General features: G+C 43.8%; 1 protein-coding gene across 3 annotated transcripts in view; it reads right to left on the reverse strand.

Annotated features, from left to right (window-relative positions):
• Window positions 1-14324, reverse strand: part of stxbp1a (syntaxin binding protein 1a) — a 162494-nt gene that overhangs the window by 25536 nt on the left and 122634 nt on the right. For all 3 annotated transcript variants that reach the window (XM_085965773.1, XM_085965771.1, XM_085965772.1), the window contains exons 7-11: window positions 13783-13931; window positions 11147-11231; window positions 7151-7281; window positions 5418-5525; window positions 3727-3787 (exon numbers count right to left, since the gene is read on the reverse strand). In XM_085965773.1, the coding sequence (XP_085821899.1) occupies window positions 3727-3787; window positions 5418-5525; window positions 7151-7281; window positions 11147-11231; window positions 13783-13931 (534 nt within the window). The remainder of the gene's footprint in view (window positions 1-3726; window positions 3788-5417; window positions 5526-7150; window positions 7282-11146; window positions 11232-13782; window positions 13932-14324) is intronic.

The following is a 14324-nucleotide window of genomic DNA, read 5'->3' on the forward strand; positions in this document are numbered from 1 at the left end:
AATTGGCCAGAAAAAGCAGCAAACCTGAGGATTGGGAGCAGTTTAGGGTTCAGCAAAGGAGGACAAAGGGATTAATTAAGAGGGGGAAAATAGAATATGAGAGTAAGCTTTCAGGGAACATAAAACTGACTGTAAAAGCTTCTAAATATATGTGAAGAGAAAAAGATTGGTGAAGTCAAGCATAGGTCCCTTGCAGTCAGATTCAGGGGAATTTATAATGGGGAACAAAGAAATGGCAGACCAATTAAATACATACTTTGGTTCTGTCTTCACAAAGGAGGACACAAATAACCTTCCAAAGATGTCGGGGAACATAGGGTCTAATGAGAGGGAGGAATTGAATGAAATCAGTACTAGTAGGGAAATGGTGTTAGGGAAATTGATGGGATTGAAGGCCAATAAATCCCCAGGGCCTGATAATCTACATCCTAGGGTACTTAAGGAAGTGGCCCTAGAAATAGTAGATGCATTGCTGGTCATCTTCCAAAATTCTATAGGCTCTGGAATACTTCCCATGGATTGGAGGGTAGCTAATCTAACCCCACTATTTAAAAAATGTGGTAGAGAGAAAACGGGGAATTATAGACCAATAAGCCTGATATCGGTAGTGGAGAAAATGCTAGAGTCCATTATAAAAGATGTAATAGCAGAGCACTTGGAAAACAGTGACAGGATCGGACAAAGTCAACATGGATTTACAAAAGTTAAATCATGCTTGACTAATCTACTGGAATGTTTTGAGGATGTAACTGGTAGAATAGATAAGAGAGAACCAGTGGAAGTGGTGTATTTGGACTTTCAGAAGGCTTTCGATAAGGTCCCGCATAAGAGATTGGCGTGCAAAGTTAAAGGACATGGGATTGGGGGCAAGGTACTGACTTGGATAGAGAACTGGTTGGCAGACAGGAAGGAAAGAGTTGGAATAAATGGGTCTTTTTCCGAGTGGCAGGAAGTGACTAGTGGGGTACCTCAGGGATCGGTGCTAGGACCCCAGCTTTTCACAATATATATTAATGATCTAGACGAGGGAACTAGATGTAATATCTCCAAGTTTGCAGACAACACAAAGCTGGGTGGGCGTGTGTGCTGTGAGGAGGATGCAGAGAAACTCCAGTATGATTTGGACAGGTTGGGTGATTGGGCAGATGCATGGCAGATGCAGTACAATGTGGATAAATGCGAGGTTATCCACTTTGGTGGCAAAAACAGGAAGACAGATTATTATCTGAACAGCAATAGATTGGGAAAAGGGGAAGTGCAATGAGACCTGGGTGTCCTTATGCACCAATCGCTGAAGGTAAGCATGCAGGTGCAGCAGGCGGTTAAGAAGGCAAATGGTATGTTGGCCTTCATAGCGAGAGGGTTTGAGTACAGGAACAAGGATGTCTTGCTGCAGTTGTACAGGGCCTTGGTGAGACCACACCTTGAGTATTGTGTGCAGTTTTGGTCGCCTTATCTGAGGAAGGATGTTCTTGCCATGGAGGGAGTGCAGTGAAGATTCACCAGACTGATACCTGGGATGGCAGGAATGACGTATGAAGAGAGATTGGGTCGATTGGGCTTATATTCGCTAGAGTTTAGAAGAATGAGAGGGGATCTCATTGAAACTTATAAAATTCTAACAGGACTAGACAGACTAGATGCAGGAAGGATGTTCCCGATGGTGGGGGAGTCCAGAACCAGGGGTCACAGTCTAAGTATAAGGGGTAAGCCATTTAGGACAGAGATGAGGCGGAATTTCTTCACCCAGATAGTGGTGAACCTGTGGAATTCTCTACCACAGAAGGCAGTTGAGCCCAACTTATTAAATATATTCAAGAAGGAGTTAGATATATTTCTTAAGGCTAAAGGGATCAAGGGATATGGGGAGAAAGCAGGGACAGGGTACTGAATTTGGATGATCAGCCATGATCGCATTGAATGGTGGAGCAGGCTCGAGGGGCCGAATGGCCTACTCCTGCTCCTATCGTCTATGTTTCTATGAGGATAAACTGCGTATAAACATCTAGCCAAGGAAGTGAGAGAATTAACCCGAAATTTCGAACAGGATATGATAATTTTTCAGAATCACTATCATGTCAGAAACTGAAAAGCACTGCAAATATTTGTAGAGTGGGGGTGACTGGTTAGTAGGGTTCAGTGGCTTCCTGATTGGGGCTGGGGCTTTTTAATATGCCTCTGTTTCCTATGTTCCATTGTAGTTTCGTGAATAGTTTATAAACAGGAAAATATTTATCACACGAGAGAAAGCAACTTTCAGAGATAACTTCATGGCAGTAAAAATGTCTAACCATTCTCAGAATCATCCAAGGAACTGGTTCAAACAGGAAAACATGAAGAATTCAATGACAGGCAAAAGAAAAGACTGTTCATATGATGCACTGAGGTGAGATCTGTTATTCATACATTGTGGGTAGGTCTAAGTCAATTCATGAGACAGTGACTTGTATTCAGAGTCACAAGATAGGATCAGATGAAGGCAGCTCTTCAGCCTAGTTATTCTTATCCTCCCAGAATATCAATTCTATTTATTTTCCAGTGCAGCATTTAGTTGTTAAGTGGAATCAGCTGTTGATTACTATCTAAGTTAAGAGTTACTTTTTAATATCTTTCCTAAATTTGTTATCCACGCCACTCAACCTTTGTTCCCTTAGCTGCCCTGCCAAATCTGAAAACAGTATTTCAGGCTTATGTTCTTGATTCCATTAAATATCTTGCACACCTCTATGGGATTCCCTCTGAGACAGTTACCTGAGAACCAAGTATCTGCCTACCTGGACATTAGTGAGTCGGTATGTGCTTAAATTTGAACTCCCATACCATATGGTGAATCTATGTGAGATTTCATTGATCAATCTGTTTTAATTCACTCACTATGAATGGTACGGCCCCGATTTTAACTCCAGGTGTCTTCCCCGCTCAGGCCCAAGTTAAAATTATAGTCGGGTCTCAATGATGTCATCGGGCCGCAACATGCATATATAAAGAAGGACCCTGTTGGCTCCGGGCGCCTGTCCTTGCTGCCTGCTCAGGAGAGCAGGTTAAAATTGCAGTTGTTGCGATCTTGGCAGCTTTCGGACAGGTAAGAGCCAGGGCGATTTTAACTGCTCCCCGCCAGATTTCTGCTGAGTGAGTAGGGTTAAAATCGCTCCCGATGTTTCCTTGATAGCTTAGTGGATAAATGCCTTACGCAGTGTAGAATTGAGTCAGCTAGGCCAGAAGGTACTAGCTTTCAACCCTAATCAAGCTGATCTCAGCCAGGGCAGTAGATTTGAACATTATAGTTGACCTTGGTATCCTAGCTGATAAGGGAATAAGGGGTTACGGGGAGAGGGCAGTGAAATGGACGTGAGTCTAAGTTCGGATCAGCCATGATCCTATTGAATGGCGGAACAGGCCCGAGGGGCCGTATGGCCTACTCCTGCTCCTACTTCTTATGTTCTTATGTTCTCTGGGCTAGTGAAAGAAAACGAATCAGCCAGGGTTCCCATTCCTGATCATTATCTATTGAATTCTGCTAGAAGGTTTAGTTGGGTGAGGACAGAATTAAATTCAGCTGTGTTCGCACATGAATGATGACCACTTCAACAAGGTATCAGAGAGCTAACTGGTGATTTTATATCCCAGTAAGACTCCTTAGTTTCAGGAGAGGAGCAAAAGAAAGGAAATTAGAAATAAAACAAATGGTAAACAACACACAGGGACATCAAAATGGTCTCCACAAACCTTCTCGCCAGTCGCCATTCTCTTGCTCGAAGAGAAGTCTTTCAAGGACCGCGTCACTTCCCTGGAGAGAAAAATCCTTGTTTAGCTGCATTTCAAAGGGATATTTACACAATCTGATGTGTTGATGTGCTTTACAGAAATGGAGACTTTGCCGCCCCCCCCCACCCCCACCCCAGCTGACTACCTAGTTCAGGCAACCATTATTTTTTGAGCACACAAGCAATAATTGAACATTTGTTATCTATCCATTTGATTCTGGGGCATATTTAACATTACCCACTCAAACCTGGATGCTGCCTTTAATAGTTTAGTTCATAAGTTGGACATTTCCCTATTACCAGCATACAGCACCCCAGCCGCCACCATGAGAAAGTCTCTTAGCCTTAACTACAGGTTTATAAGAAGCAGAGCCCATAAATTCAAGGCAATTATGAGCTCTGCACATGTGAACTACATGAGCTCAACTGTCAGATCATAAGGATAAGTTTTGTAAGACTATAGCCCAAGAGACTATATGGAGATCCATTGGGAATGACTAACTCCAGATTCACCCGAGTTTGGTTATGATTTGGCAAGTGATCAAAAGGACAAACTGCACTGAAGTGGCAAGGATAACTAGCACATGACTCCTAAATTAGTGTAGTTTGGAATCATTCAAATATTGGAGAACACAACACATGGTAATTCAAATTAAATGCACTTCTGAATTCTCAACATGGATGCTGTTGCTCAGAAGCCTTGAAGGTGTCATAGAAAAATAACTGCAATGAGCAGGAAACTGAATCTATAGTTAAGAGTCAGGTATCAGTAGACTGATAGAATGAAATCCCAAGTTTATATTCTAATTTACTTGATCACTCAGCCCAGCCTGCTGTCCTCGCAGGATGCCTGGGAGTCACAGCACTTGCAATATGTGCTGTCATGCATTATCAGCAGGATAAATGACGTCTGCTCTAGTGACTGTACTGTATGTCAAAGTTTTCAAACTGAGGTCCGCGGACCTTAGAGGGTCCTCAGCATCTCAGGGCATCTGTAAAACTATCAAATGTTTGTCCAACTACAAAATGGCATAACATGCCTATCTAGCTTCCACTTCAATACTTCTATGTTTGTGCATTTCTGTTGATACCTATGATTTAAAAATAAGCATTTTTTGGAATGGTAGTACTTATTTTCTTCTAGTAGCTGACACAGAATTGGGGCAGGGCCTCCTAGGAGTGTGTCAGTACCTGCAGAGGATGCCTCTACACAATCACTGCTGTAAATGAGTTTATTCTATAAACCATTGGTTGAGAGTAAAGCAATCTGAAGTTTCAGTGCAAAGGTAACAGCCAATTCAGCTGCTTGCCCTCCCCCAAAGTTTTGTAAATTTATGGTAATTGTGTGAAGGGATGCAAGTCTTTCCATTATCGTACATTTAAGAAACAGTAAGGTAACCTTTTCATATTGACAGCCGCCAAGCAGTAGGAGGTCCTAATGTGGTGGCTTCTACAGCTTTAATGAGAAGTTTAAAACAATCCTCCATGAACACAATTACACTTGTAAGTATAATCAGCTCAACCTCTCCAAATGTGGTTGAAAATGGCAGTCGATGTTAATCGACAGAATTTTTTTTTTCTTGGTCACAAAGCAATTCTAAAATGAATGTTCTACAACCAGTACAGAAATGCGGAACAAAGACTGGGACATACTGGGACACTTCTGCAATATGCTTGTGACGCAGAGTAATCCAGAGGTCATCGTCCTCATCCAGAAGGACCTCCTTGACCCGGTTTTCTCCAATTCCACTTGTTTCGTACCTGAGGGGGAGAAAAAAATAGATCAACTTAAATAGAGTCTTCCTGCACTATATGCTATGCCTGGCCAAAAGCTTGGGCAAATAATCTGCTCCCACACCTTGAAATTACCCACTGGGTTGTGCGCAGAAACAGCCCAAAGGCAATTCTCCCTTTGCTGTGTAATATTTCTTCTCGCACCTTGTGGGTAAGCAGCTGGTCTCTGCTTCATACTCCCCTTCCCCACTGTGGCACTGCTGCGAATGGGAACTCAGTGTATGGTGGATCATGACTAAGTCTACATTCTACCATTCTGTGGAGCAGCACATTGGTCTCGGCACATACAAGACCACCTCCAATGGAATATTCTTTTTTATAGCTTTCATGTTGCTTTGTAAAAAGATCAATTGCAAAACAACAATGAAGTCTTCTGCAGTTCACCAGCTGCCATGGCATTTGCTCAGTGTTATCAATGGGAACTTCTCTAACCTGCTGGTTCCATAACCTTGATCTTGACCATGCAGACTTCACTTTTCAGACAAATACCTGGATACCCTGGTGTTGTACTGAAGAGTGCAGGTGTGCATAACAAGGGCACCAGAATATAAAATAAAAGGTGCAATGTTGAATCAAAAATAATATTATGCAAACTAATTGTGCATTAAAGCAGAACGAGTCTGTTTGCTTAGACAATATTAATGTGCCTGTCTGATTTTCATTGTCCTTTCAGCTGAACCTAGTGACATGAATCTGTCATTCATGTGGAAATGACTTATGAAGTAATACTGGGCAGCCTGCTGGTGGCGCTGTCCAGGGAGAGTATAAATACTCTGGCATGGGCCCAGGTGTGCAGGACATTCTTTTAACAGGAACTAGTGAAGGACACAACTAGATCTCCATGTTAAAAAACAGTTGATTAAAGCCTTGTTTAATACTCAGACCAAGTGCCCAGTAGTTTTCTTATGTCACCCAGCATAGCAAGCAGGAAAACTGAACAAGATTCAATTGTGGAAATTGGGTGGTGCAATGGTAAGAGGAACTGTCCTATCTGAGCTGACTTTGAATCTAAGGCAGATTGGAATGAAAACTCTCTTTTTTTGTTGTTTTCCTTTTGCTTGTTAAAGTCCTTACGTAAAATGAGTTTGGGTAGCCTCAGCCCAACTCTAGATGGATGTGGATCCAAAGTACAAAACTGAATGCAATTTGACAATCTCAGCCAATAGAAGAAGACAAAATCCAATCAGTGCACTGGAGTTTGATCTTTGGATGAGGTTACGATACACTGTTGAAGGTGAATTAGAGAGTTTTGGTCTGCATCTGGCCTGTGCTGTATCTGACCTGGATGCACTTAGTGCTGATATTGGATGCTAAAAGTTGAAAAGCATGTTCCAATGCCAGCGCCGTCTTAAACCTTCCACCAGCTGATTTAAAAAAATAAAACATTCAATTCTTATGTGGTAGGGGGGATCACATGCTGATTAGATAAGGAAAACACAACCCGACATAAGTCAGACATGCAGAGGTAACCATTACCCTAGACTTGGGGTCATTTTTACTAAAGGTATTTGTTGGTATTATCTGAAAGCTCTGATCTGAACAATGATAAAGTACACAGGCTAAATGAAAAGGCAGAAAACAATGCCTCTCACTTGTAAACATCATTTTCAACAGGCAGCAAGTCATAGGTCATGGCCTGGAAGGTCAATTCATGGAGTACAGGAGATACTGGGTCAAATCCACGGTCAACTATCAATAGCTGTGAGCGTGCTTTGTCGGGGCCCTGAAATCAGAAATTTCAATTATAAGAAGTAGATACAAGCTGGATAACCACAAGCTCATTACATTTTATATAATAGTGATACACGCTTATTGATTTAAATATATCTTGGAACAGTAGCCCTTCACTTCAACATTCATTGACGTGCCATCACTTCTGATCCAATAAACATTGAACAACGTGGGAGCCCCAGTGAAGCATTTTTTTCCCCGACTCTATTTGGTTCTGTCAGGTCCTCGGAAGCAACTTATACCATTCGCCGATTAAAAGAAAAGGCGATGAGCCAGATTCCAGAGCTCCTGCAATCCCAATTGTTGGGAGTTTAGCAGCGGCATCATGGGATGGCTTCTCCGCCTGTTTTCCCTCCTCCTCTCTGCAGAGAACGTAGCTGGCTGGCCGGTCTGGCTGAGATTACAAAAGCTACACATTTGCAAATGAGTGTGTGAACACGCGTCCTGCTGCACTGTGTATTGTTACCTCAGTGAGTAGCCACAGACGTAGGGTGATTTTGCCAATGGGGACGTGATGGAGGTGGGACTGCTGCTTCTCGAGTTTTAGTCCCACCTCCATTGACGTCCAGCCAACCCACGCTATTTTCCCTGGATTGACCCAGCGGGCTTAGCAGGCCAAAGAAGGGAAAGCCGGTTACTGGTGACATCAGCGAGTGACGTTTCATCTGTCAAGGGCTTTTGATAGATGAATTGTCATCATTTGACAGCTCTGAGAAGCTGTCAAACACTGACAATCTGTCTTCTAAGTTGAGACCTGAGACACAGACTTACTTAGAGATCTGTCCTGAGCAGAAAGCATAAGGCTGATGCATTTGAGAATGCAGCGGCCATCCTGCTTTCTCTGCCGGTGAGAGGAGGGACTCCCAAGACCTGAAGGGATGAAGCCTGGAGGAAGAAGCAAATGTAAGTAAAACTTTTAAAACACTTAAGACTCACCTCACACACTTACCTCTGCACACATGCACCCATTACTCACCTGCACACCGGACATCTCGGCCCCTCCGACCCCCGCAGACCCACGGCTCAGCTTGCTGACCCTGGCGAAGTTCAGAGCCACCGGGAAGCCCACACTTTAGGGCTCAAAATAGGGATTATCCAAAAGACTGCCTGTTAACTACCTGTTAACAGGCAGTAAATTGGCACTAATCCCCTTCCCGCCTCGAGGAGACGGGACCTGGTGCGGGTTGGGTACCCGCCTCTGGGAAGATGGCACGGAGGCGGGTTGGGGGCGGGATGGGTACCCGCCCCCAGATTCTGCCATTTTCCCAGCAGTCCCGCCTCCATACCCGCCTCCCCAGGGCTGGCAAAATCGCCCCCATAGTAACCACCGAACCTCAGAGATCACCGCTTTGTAACGACTGTCTTGCAATTATGTTACACATCACCATTTAATACATGCATAAGCAAACCAGATAGGTATACTCTTCTGGTTAAAACAATAAAACTGTAACTTAACTTAAAACATTAAAAGAACCGTAACAAATTAAATTAAAATTTGGTTGCCGGGGGTGATGATTCACTCAGGTCCCTGTGGTGCCCACCGGCCACGGAAGGCCTCGAGTGTACCGGCGGACATCGCATGCTCCATCTCCAGGGCCACCCGGACGCGAACGTGGCCGCGGAAGAGAGGCAGGCAGTCGGGCCGAACAACCCCCTCGACCGTCCGCTGCCTGGACCAGTGGATGGCCACTTTGGCCAGGCCGAGGAGCAGTCCTACGAGGAGGTCCCCCGACCTGCCCGCTCCCCTCCGCACCGGGTGACCAAAGATCAGGAGCGTGGGACTGAAGTGCAGCCAAAAATCGAGGAGCAGCCCCTTCAAATAATGAAAGAGGGGCTGCAAACTCTCACACTCCATATATACAGGGAACACGATCTGTATCCAGTTTCCTGGCAGGAGTCATACTGCATTCATCCTGCGCCAGTCCTCTGCAGAAAAGGCAGGTGGCCTGGGAGTCCGTGAACCTACTTAAAACCTTATTGCATGGGACTGCTCCGTGCAACACCCTCCAGGCCAAGTCCCCAATAGATAAAGGGAGGACCCCCGCGTAGAGAGCCCTCCATTGGGAACCCCGCCTCCGCTGGACAGCAAAATGGTGCACTTTCAGCAGAGCTGTATTACTGCTTCCCTGTAACTATGCCATTAGCAAGCCCAATTAATGAATACCACTCATTTTAAAAATACTCACTAACGTGTAAGCAACAGCTATGATACCACTTCTGAACTACTATTTAACCTCTTGTGCAATGGAGACTGAAATAAAAGATCCATGCTCTACTGTAGTTCATGTCATGTCAATGCTCTAACTTTTTATCCAGTAACTTCAACCCATCCATAATAAATAACTTGTTCCATTTGACATTTCATTCAAAAATAAACTCAGGCTTTTAGAAGGAGTTGGTCTCTTATTGCAAACGTTTGTTTATCTGTCACTGCTAAGTCCGAATGGTCAAGTACTTCACATTTAATTATTGTCCTACAGCATGGAACATTGTCTATTCCATCTAATAAATAAGAGCTAACAAATATAAGCAAGATATACAAATCATTGATAGGGAAGGTTCTGCTAATTTTGAAGCCTTAGTGCACATAGATCTGTAAATGCCCTTGTAAATCTATGTTAAGGCAAACGGTTCTGATGAGATTTGCTTAACTCTTCAGTGAGCTCTTCCACAGCTACTAATGGTGCTGATGTTCCTTCTGGTGGTTATACTTTCCTCTGTGGAGTGAAGCCCACCTTGTGCATTGTTTGTGGATTTATAGGCTCGTGTATACTTTGGAAAGCGAGTGGGAGTGAAGCTCGGATCAAACCCGCAACTACTGATAATGTTAAACCAGTCCAGAGATGTCCTGTAATGTTAAACTATTCCAAAAGGTTCAGGCCACTTGCCAATTTCACATCATGGTGCTTGAGGCATCATTTATAGTTCCTCAATGGGTTTTACTCATGATTCTGATAGGAATGAAAAGCTCAGAGCAACTGCTACCGAGTTGATTTATGATCTAAAAACTGTTTTGCCAACTGACACATTAAAAAAAGAGAATTGGATAACTACTTGAAGGGAATTTTTTTTACAGGGCTATGGGGAAAGAGCAGGGGAGTGGGAGCAAGGCAAAAGACGATGGTAATGGGACAAGTTAAGAAACAAAAGATGACTTAACTTGTCCCATTACCATCTCCTTTTGCCTTGCACCATCATCCCTTTTGTCTCTTAATCTCTCCTGCCTGCCACCCTATCACAGACCTTCCCTTTTGTTCTTTCCTCCCCTCCCCACTTTCCCTGCCCCTACACTTGCTTAAAAACCTGTTCCATCTCCAGCTTTTTCCAGTTCTGACGACGGGTCATCGACCTGAAACGTTGACTCTGTTTCTCTCTCCACGGATGCTGCCTGACCTGCTGAGTATTTCCAGCATTTTCTGTTACCTTTATAGGCTGGGACTTGCCATAGGAAGATTGTGGAAAAGGATATTTGCATCTGATTTTGTCGACTGATTTCTACTAAAAACAGTTTTATTTTTTTTTAAAGTATTCGAATCCATCCTCAAGTAAGTTTATGTTTAAATATATAACGGTCTTTTAAGCTGTGTAGATTGGAAGTAGCTGATTAATTAACAGAATTTTCTCATTCTGACTGAATGGGAAGCCAGCACCCCTGTGCTATTTTGTTGCCATGGAAGAGGTACATTCTCACAATGCATTAGAATCATAGAAAGAATCATAGAAATTTACGGCGCAGAAGGAGGCCATTCGGCCCATTGTGTCTATGCCGGCCGAAAAAGAGCTCTCCACTGGATGTGACAAGTCGGCTATTAAAGCAGAACCATTTCTACCTATCTGGCTATGTGCGAAACACTTACCTCACCCATAGTTGGATCATCAGCTTTGTATGCATCTAGTTTGTCTTGCACCAGCTGTGCAAGCATGGCATTTTCTTTATAATCACTGGGAATGTAAAAGGCAGCATATTACTGGAAAAATACCGACACAATTTAGAAACAGGTTTTCAATAAATCTCTTACTTTTCTTGGATGAAGAATGACCCAACCGTAAAACATCAAAGTAGCAGGGCTGCAGTTGGGAATTACATTGCAAGCATCTTACGAAACAATAAATCCTCTTAATGACTGTGCCTCTCTTTTGAGTAACAACATTTTCTTCAAACTTTGACACTATTTAGATTAGATTTTACAGATTAGAGCCCCCAGTGCAGAGCTTCACACAACAGGAGCTTAAACCAGCAGCTTTGTTGCGTGGGTCTGCCCACACCACACTATTTTCCATCCATTAAAATTAACAGAAAAAATCGTGGTGTTGGGCACCCTGACCTCCCAGCATTTCTGACCTGCACTCCTCTTGCCCGAAGCTCTGTGCCAGGATCTCCAACTTGTACAATCTACCAGATGGCTAAATCTATAGGGGCAGGTCCTGACTGAGTGTAAAACGGGTAGCAGCGAGTCGGAAGCCTATTTCACAAAAGCAAAATACTGCGGGTGCTGGAAATCTGAAATAAAAACAGACAATGCTGGAAAAGCTCAGCCGGCCAGACAGCAGCTGTGGAGAGAGAAACAGAGTTAACGTTTCAGGCCGATGACCCAGATGGAACAGGTTTTAAGCAAGTACGGAGGGCAGGGAAAGGGGGGGGGATGGGAGGAAAAAAACAAAAGGGAAGGTCTGTGATAGGGTGGAAGGCAGGAGTGATTAAATGATAAAAGGGATGATGGTGCAAGGCAAAAGGAGCCGTTTTACATCTCTCCTGATTCTTATTCCATTGATGTCAACGGAAATAAAAATCGGGAGCGATGTAAAACGGGCTGCCGACTCGCTATCACCCATCTTACACTATCGCACCAAGTCAAGATCTACCTCACTGTCTGCTACTGAGCCATACAGACCAACAAGATCCTGGCTGAATCTCTGATACGCACTGCTAGTGAACTCAGGAAAGGCACTGTGCAGTGTGACAAATGGCTCTGGTGTCCTTGGCTAGAAACAACTAGAACTAAGGTAAATAAAAGTTCATGTTAGGCAAGAATGTCTGACCCTGATATACGAACACGGGGTTTCAAAAAAATAAATCTGTCTGAGGTCATGGTTCTGTTGAGATTTCTTGCCAATCTGACAAAGTTATCATTTTACTAGTACAGGAAACTCTTTTTTATCCAGCACCGATGGGACCGGCGTGGTGCCGGTTTATCAAAAAGTCCAGATTACAGAGAGTTATAGTTAAAAGGTACGAGAGCTCCATACACAGCAACAAATCCAGGCTTCCCTGTTGCTTAGCAACAGCTGCAGGAACCCCGGCCACAGACCAAGTGTCCCTGTTGCTTAGCAACATGTGCAGAAACCCCCGATTACACAGCCACAGATCCAGGAATGGCCGCTAATATGAAGAAAATCTTAACTGAACCTACTCCTGAATTTTGCCGGTTAACCGAGATTTCCGGTTGTTTGGGTGCCGGTAAATCGAGAGTTTCCTGTAGCACGAACCTTAAGCCACCGGTTTGCACTTGAGCTGGGTCAGCTGGCTTGACCTTTCGGCCTGATACTAAGTTCATAACTTGTTTGTAAGAATTGATTAAAATTGTGTTAATTTTTGAAAGCTGTGGATATTGTTGTTCCGTTATTTTTACGGTGATTTCCTTTGAAAGAAAAAAAATACAAAACAAATGGAATCCAAAAATTGATGCCCAGTGTTACCACTACTTGGTCACGTTGTGTAGGTAAAATTATTTTTCTACCGTCACTGTGCTACACACCATTCCCTAGCCAACAGGTCAGCTGGGCAAGTTGAATTAGATCCCCACCAATGACACTGTGTAGCTGGCTGATTAGACAATGCATGCGTGCGTCTCTCTGTCGGTCTATATGTAAGTCAGACCTGCCCTCTGAATTTTCTACCCGTGACAGTGTTTTCCCCTCCCTGTACTATTGAGTGTGCCAACTTTCCACAACAAAATTACAATTCAACTTCAGGGCATCAGGGCACAGCAGACTGGCTTTTGAATGAATTGTAGCACTGGCTCCCCTCCAGCCCAGATATTTTGAAATGGTTCCATCCACGATGGCCTATGGTTTTCATGTCATTAAAATATCCTTACGGAATGAAAAAGCATGGAACAAGAAAACACCATATGGCTACTAAGCCTGCTCCTTCTACAGTGCATGTCCAATTTGTCGTATCATGGGCTCTACCCTGCCTAATCTCCCGATGACACTGTCTGCAATAAATACTCACTGATCTGAAAAGATAGTGAAGAAAATCTCAGGAATATTTACCCACCCCCCATCTCCTTCATTCAGTCCTGGCCTACTGCCCTCCAAAGGCAATATTCCTCCCCCCACCTTCCATTTCTAGCAGCAGCTATATCCAAAGAGGGTCCCTTTTCCAATTCTCTTCAGTGATCATCACAATGCAGTAGGGCTACCCTCACTGTGGGAAGCAATAGCCTTCTGGGGCAAAATGACAGGAGCATCTTTACAAACGTGCTCTCACCCCCTGTATCTTACTGCAGGGTACTCTTTCAGTGTGGCACAGAGGGTTGCAATCTGCTCTGCTAGCCGTTCCATGAGAGGGTTTCGCAACTGTGTCTTGTGGGGGCTGTAGAAGCTCTGGAATGCATCTGGTACATCCAGGGAGTAAACCTGAAACACAGAAAACAATTGTTTAAATCCTCTTAGAAACTCATAGCATACAGATCAGGATACAACGACAACAGTCTATTCAGGAATTGTGGTCTGGTCCGGTCAACTATGAGAGGGCAGATCAATGACTAAACTAGTATCTGTATGGTACTGTGCAAGCAGTCTAGCCAGCACAAAGCTGCGAAATTTGGTGCCTCTGTGTACTGCTGATCATCAATCAGCATGATAATCCGAGAAGAGTCAAACTCAATGCCAGCTCAAACTGAGCATGTGCATTTAGTCTGTTCTCTGAGTGTACTGTTTGTGTCATGCCCACACCAATCCACTTGTAAATGTAAAATCAGGCCAAACAACTTGATCATTATCGGGTTTTTTTCCTAACCAGCCATTTCA

Source organism: Somniosus microcephalus, chromosome 23 (genome assembly GCF_052327205.1).
Source record: "Somniosus microcephalus isolate GS21.2 chromosome 23, FLI_Smic_1.0, whole genome shotgun sequence".
NCBI classification, from domain to species: Eukaryota; Metazoa; Chordata; class Chondrichthyes; order Squaliformes; family Somniosidae; genus Somniosus; species Somniosus microcephalus.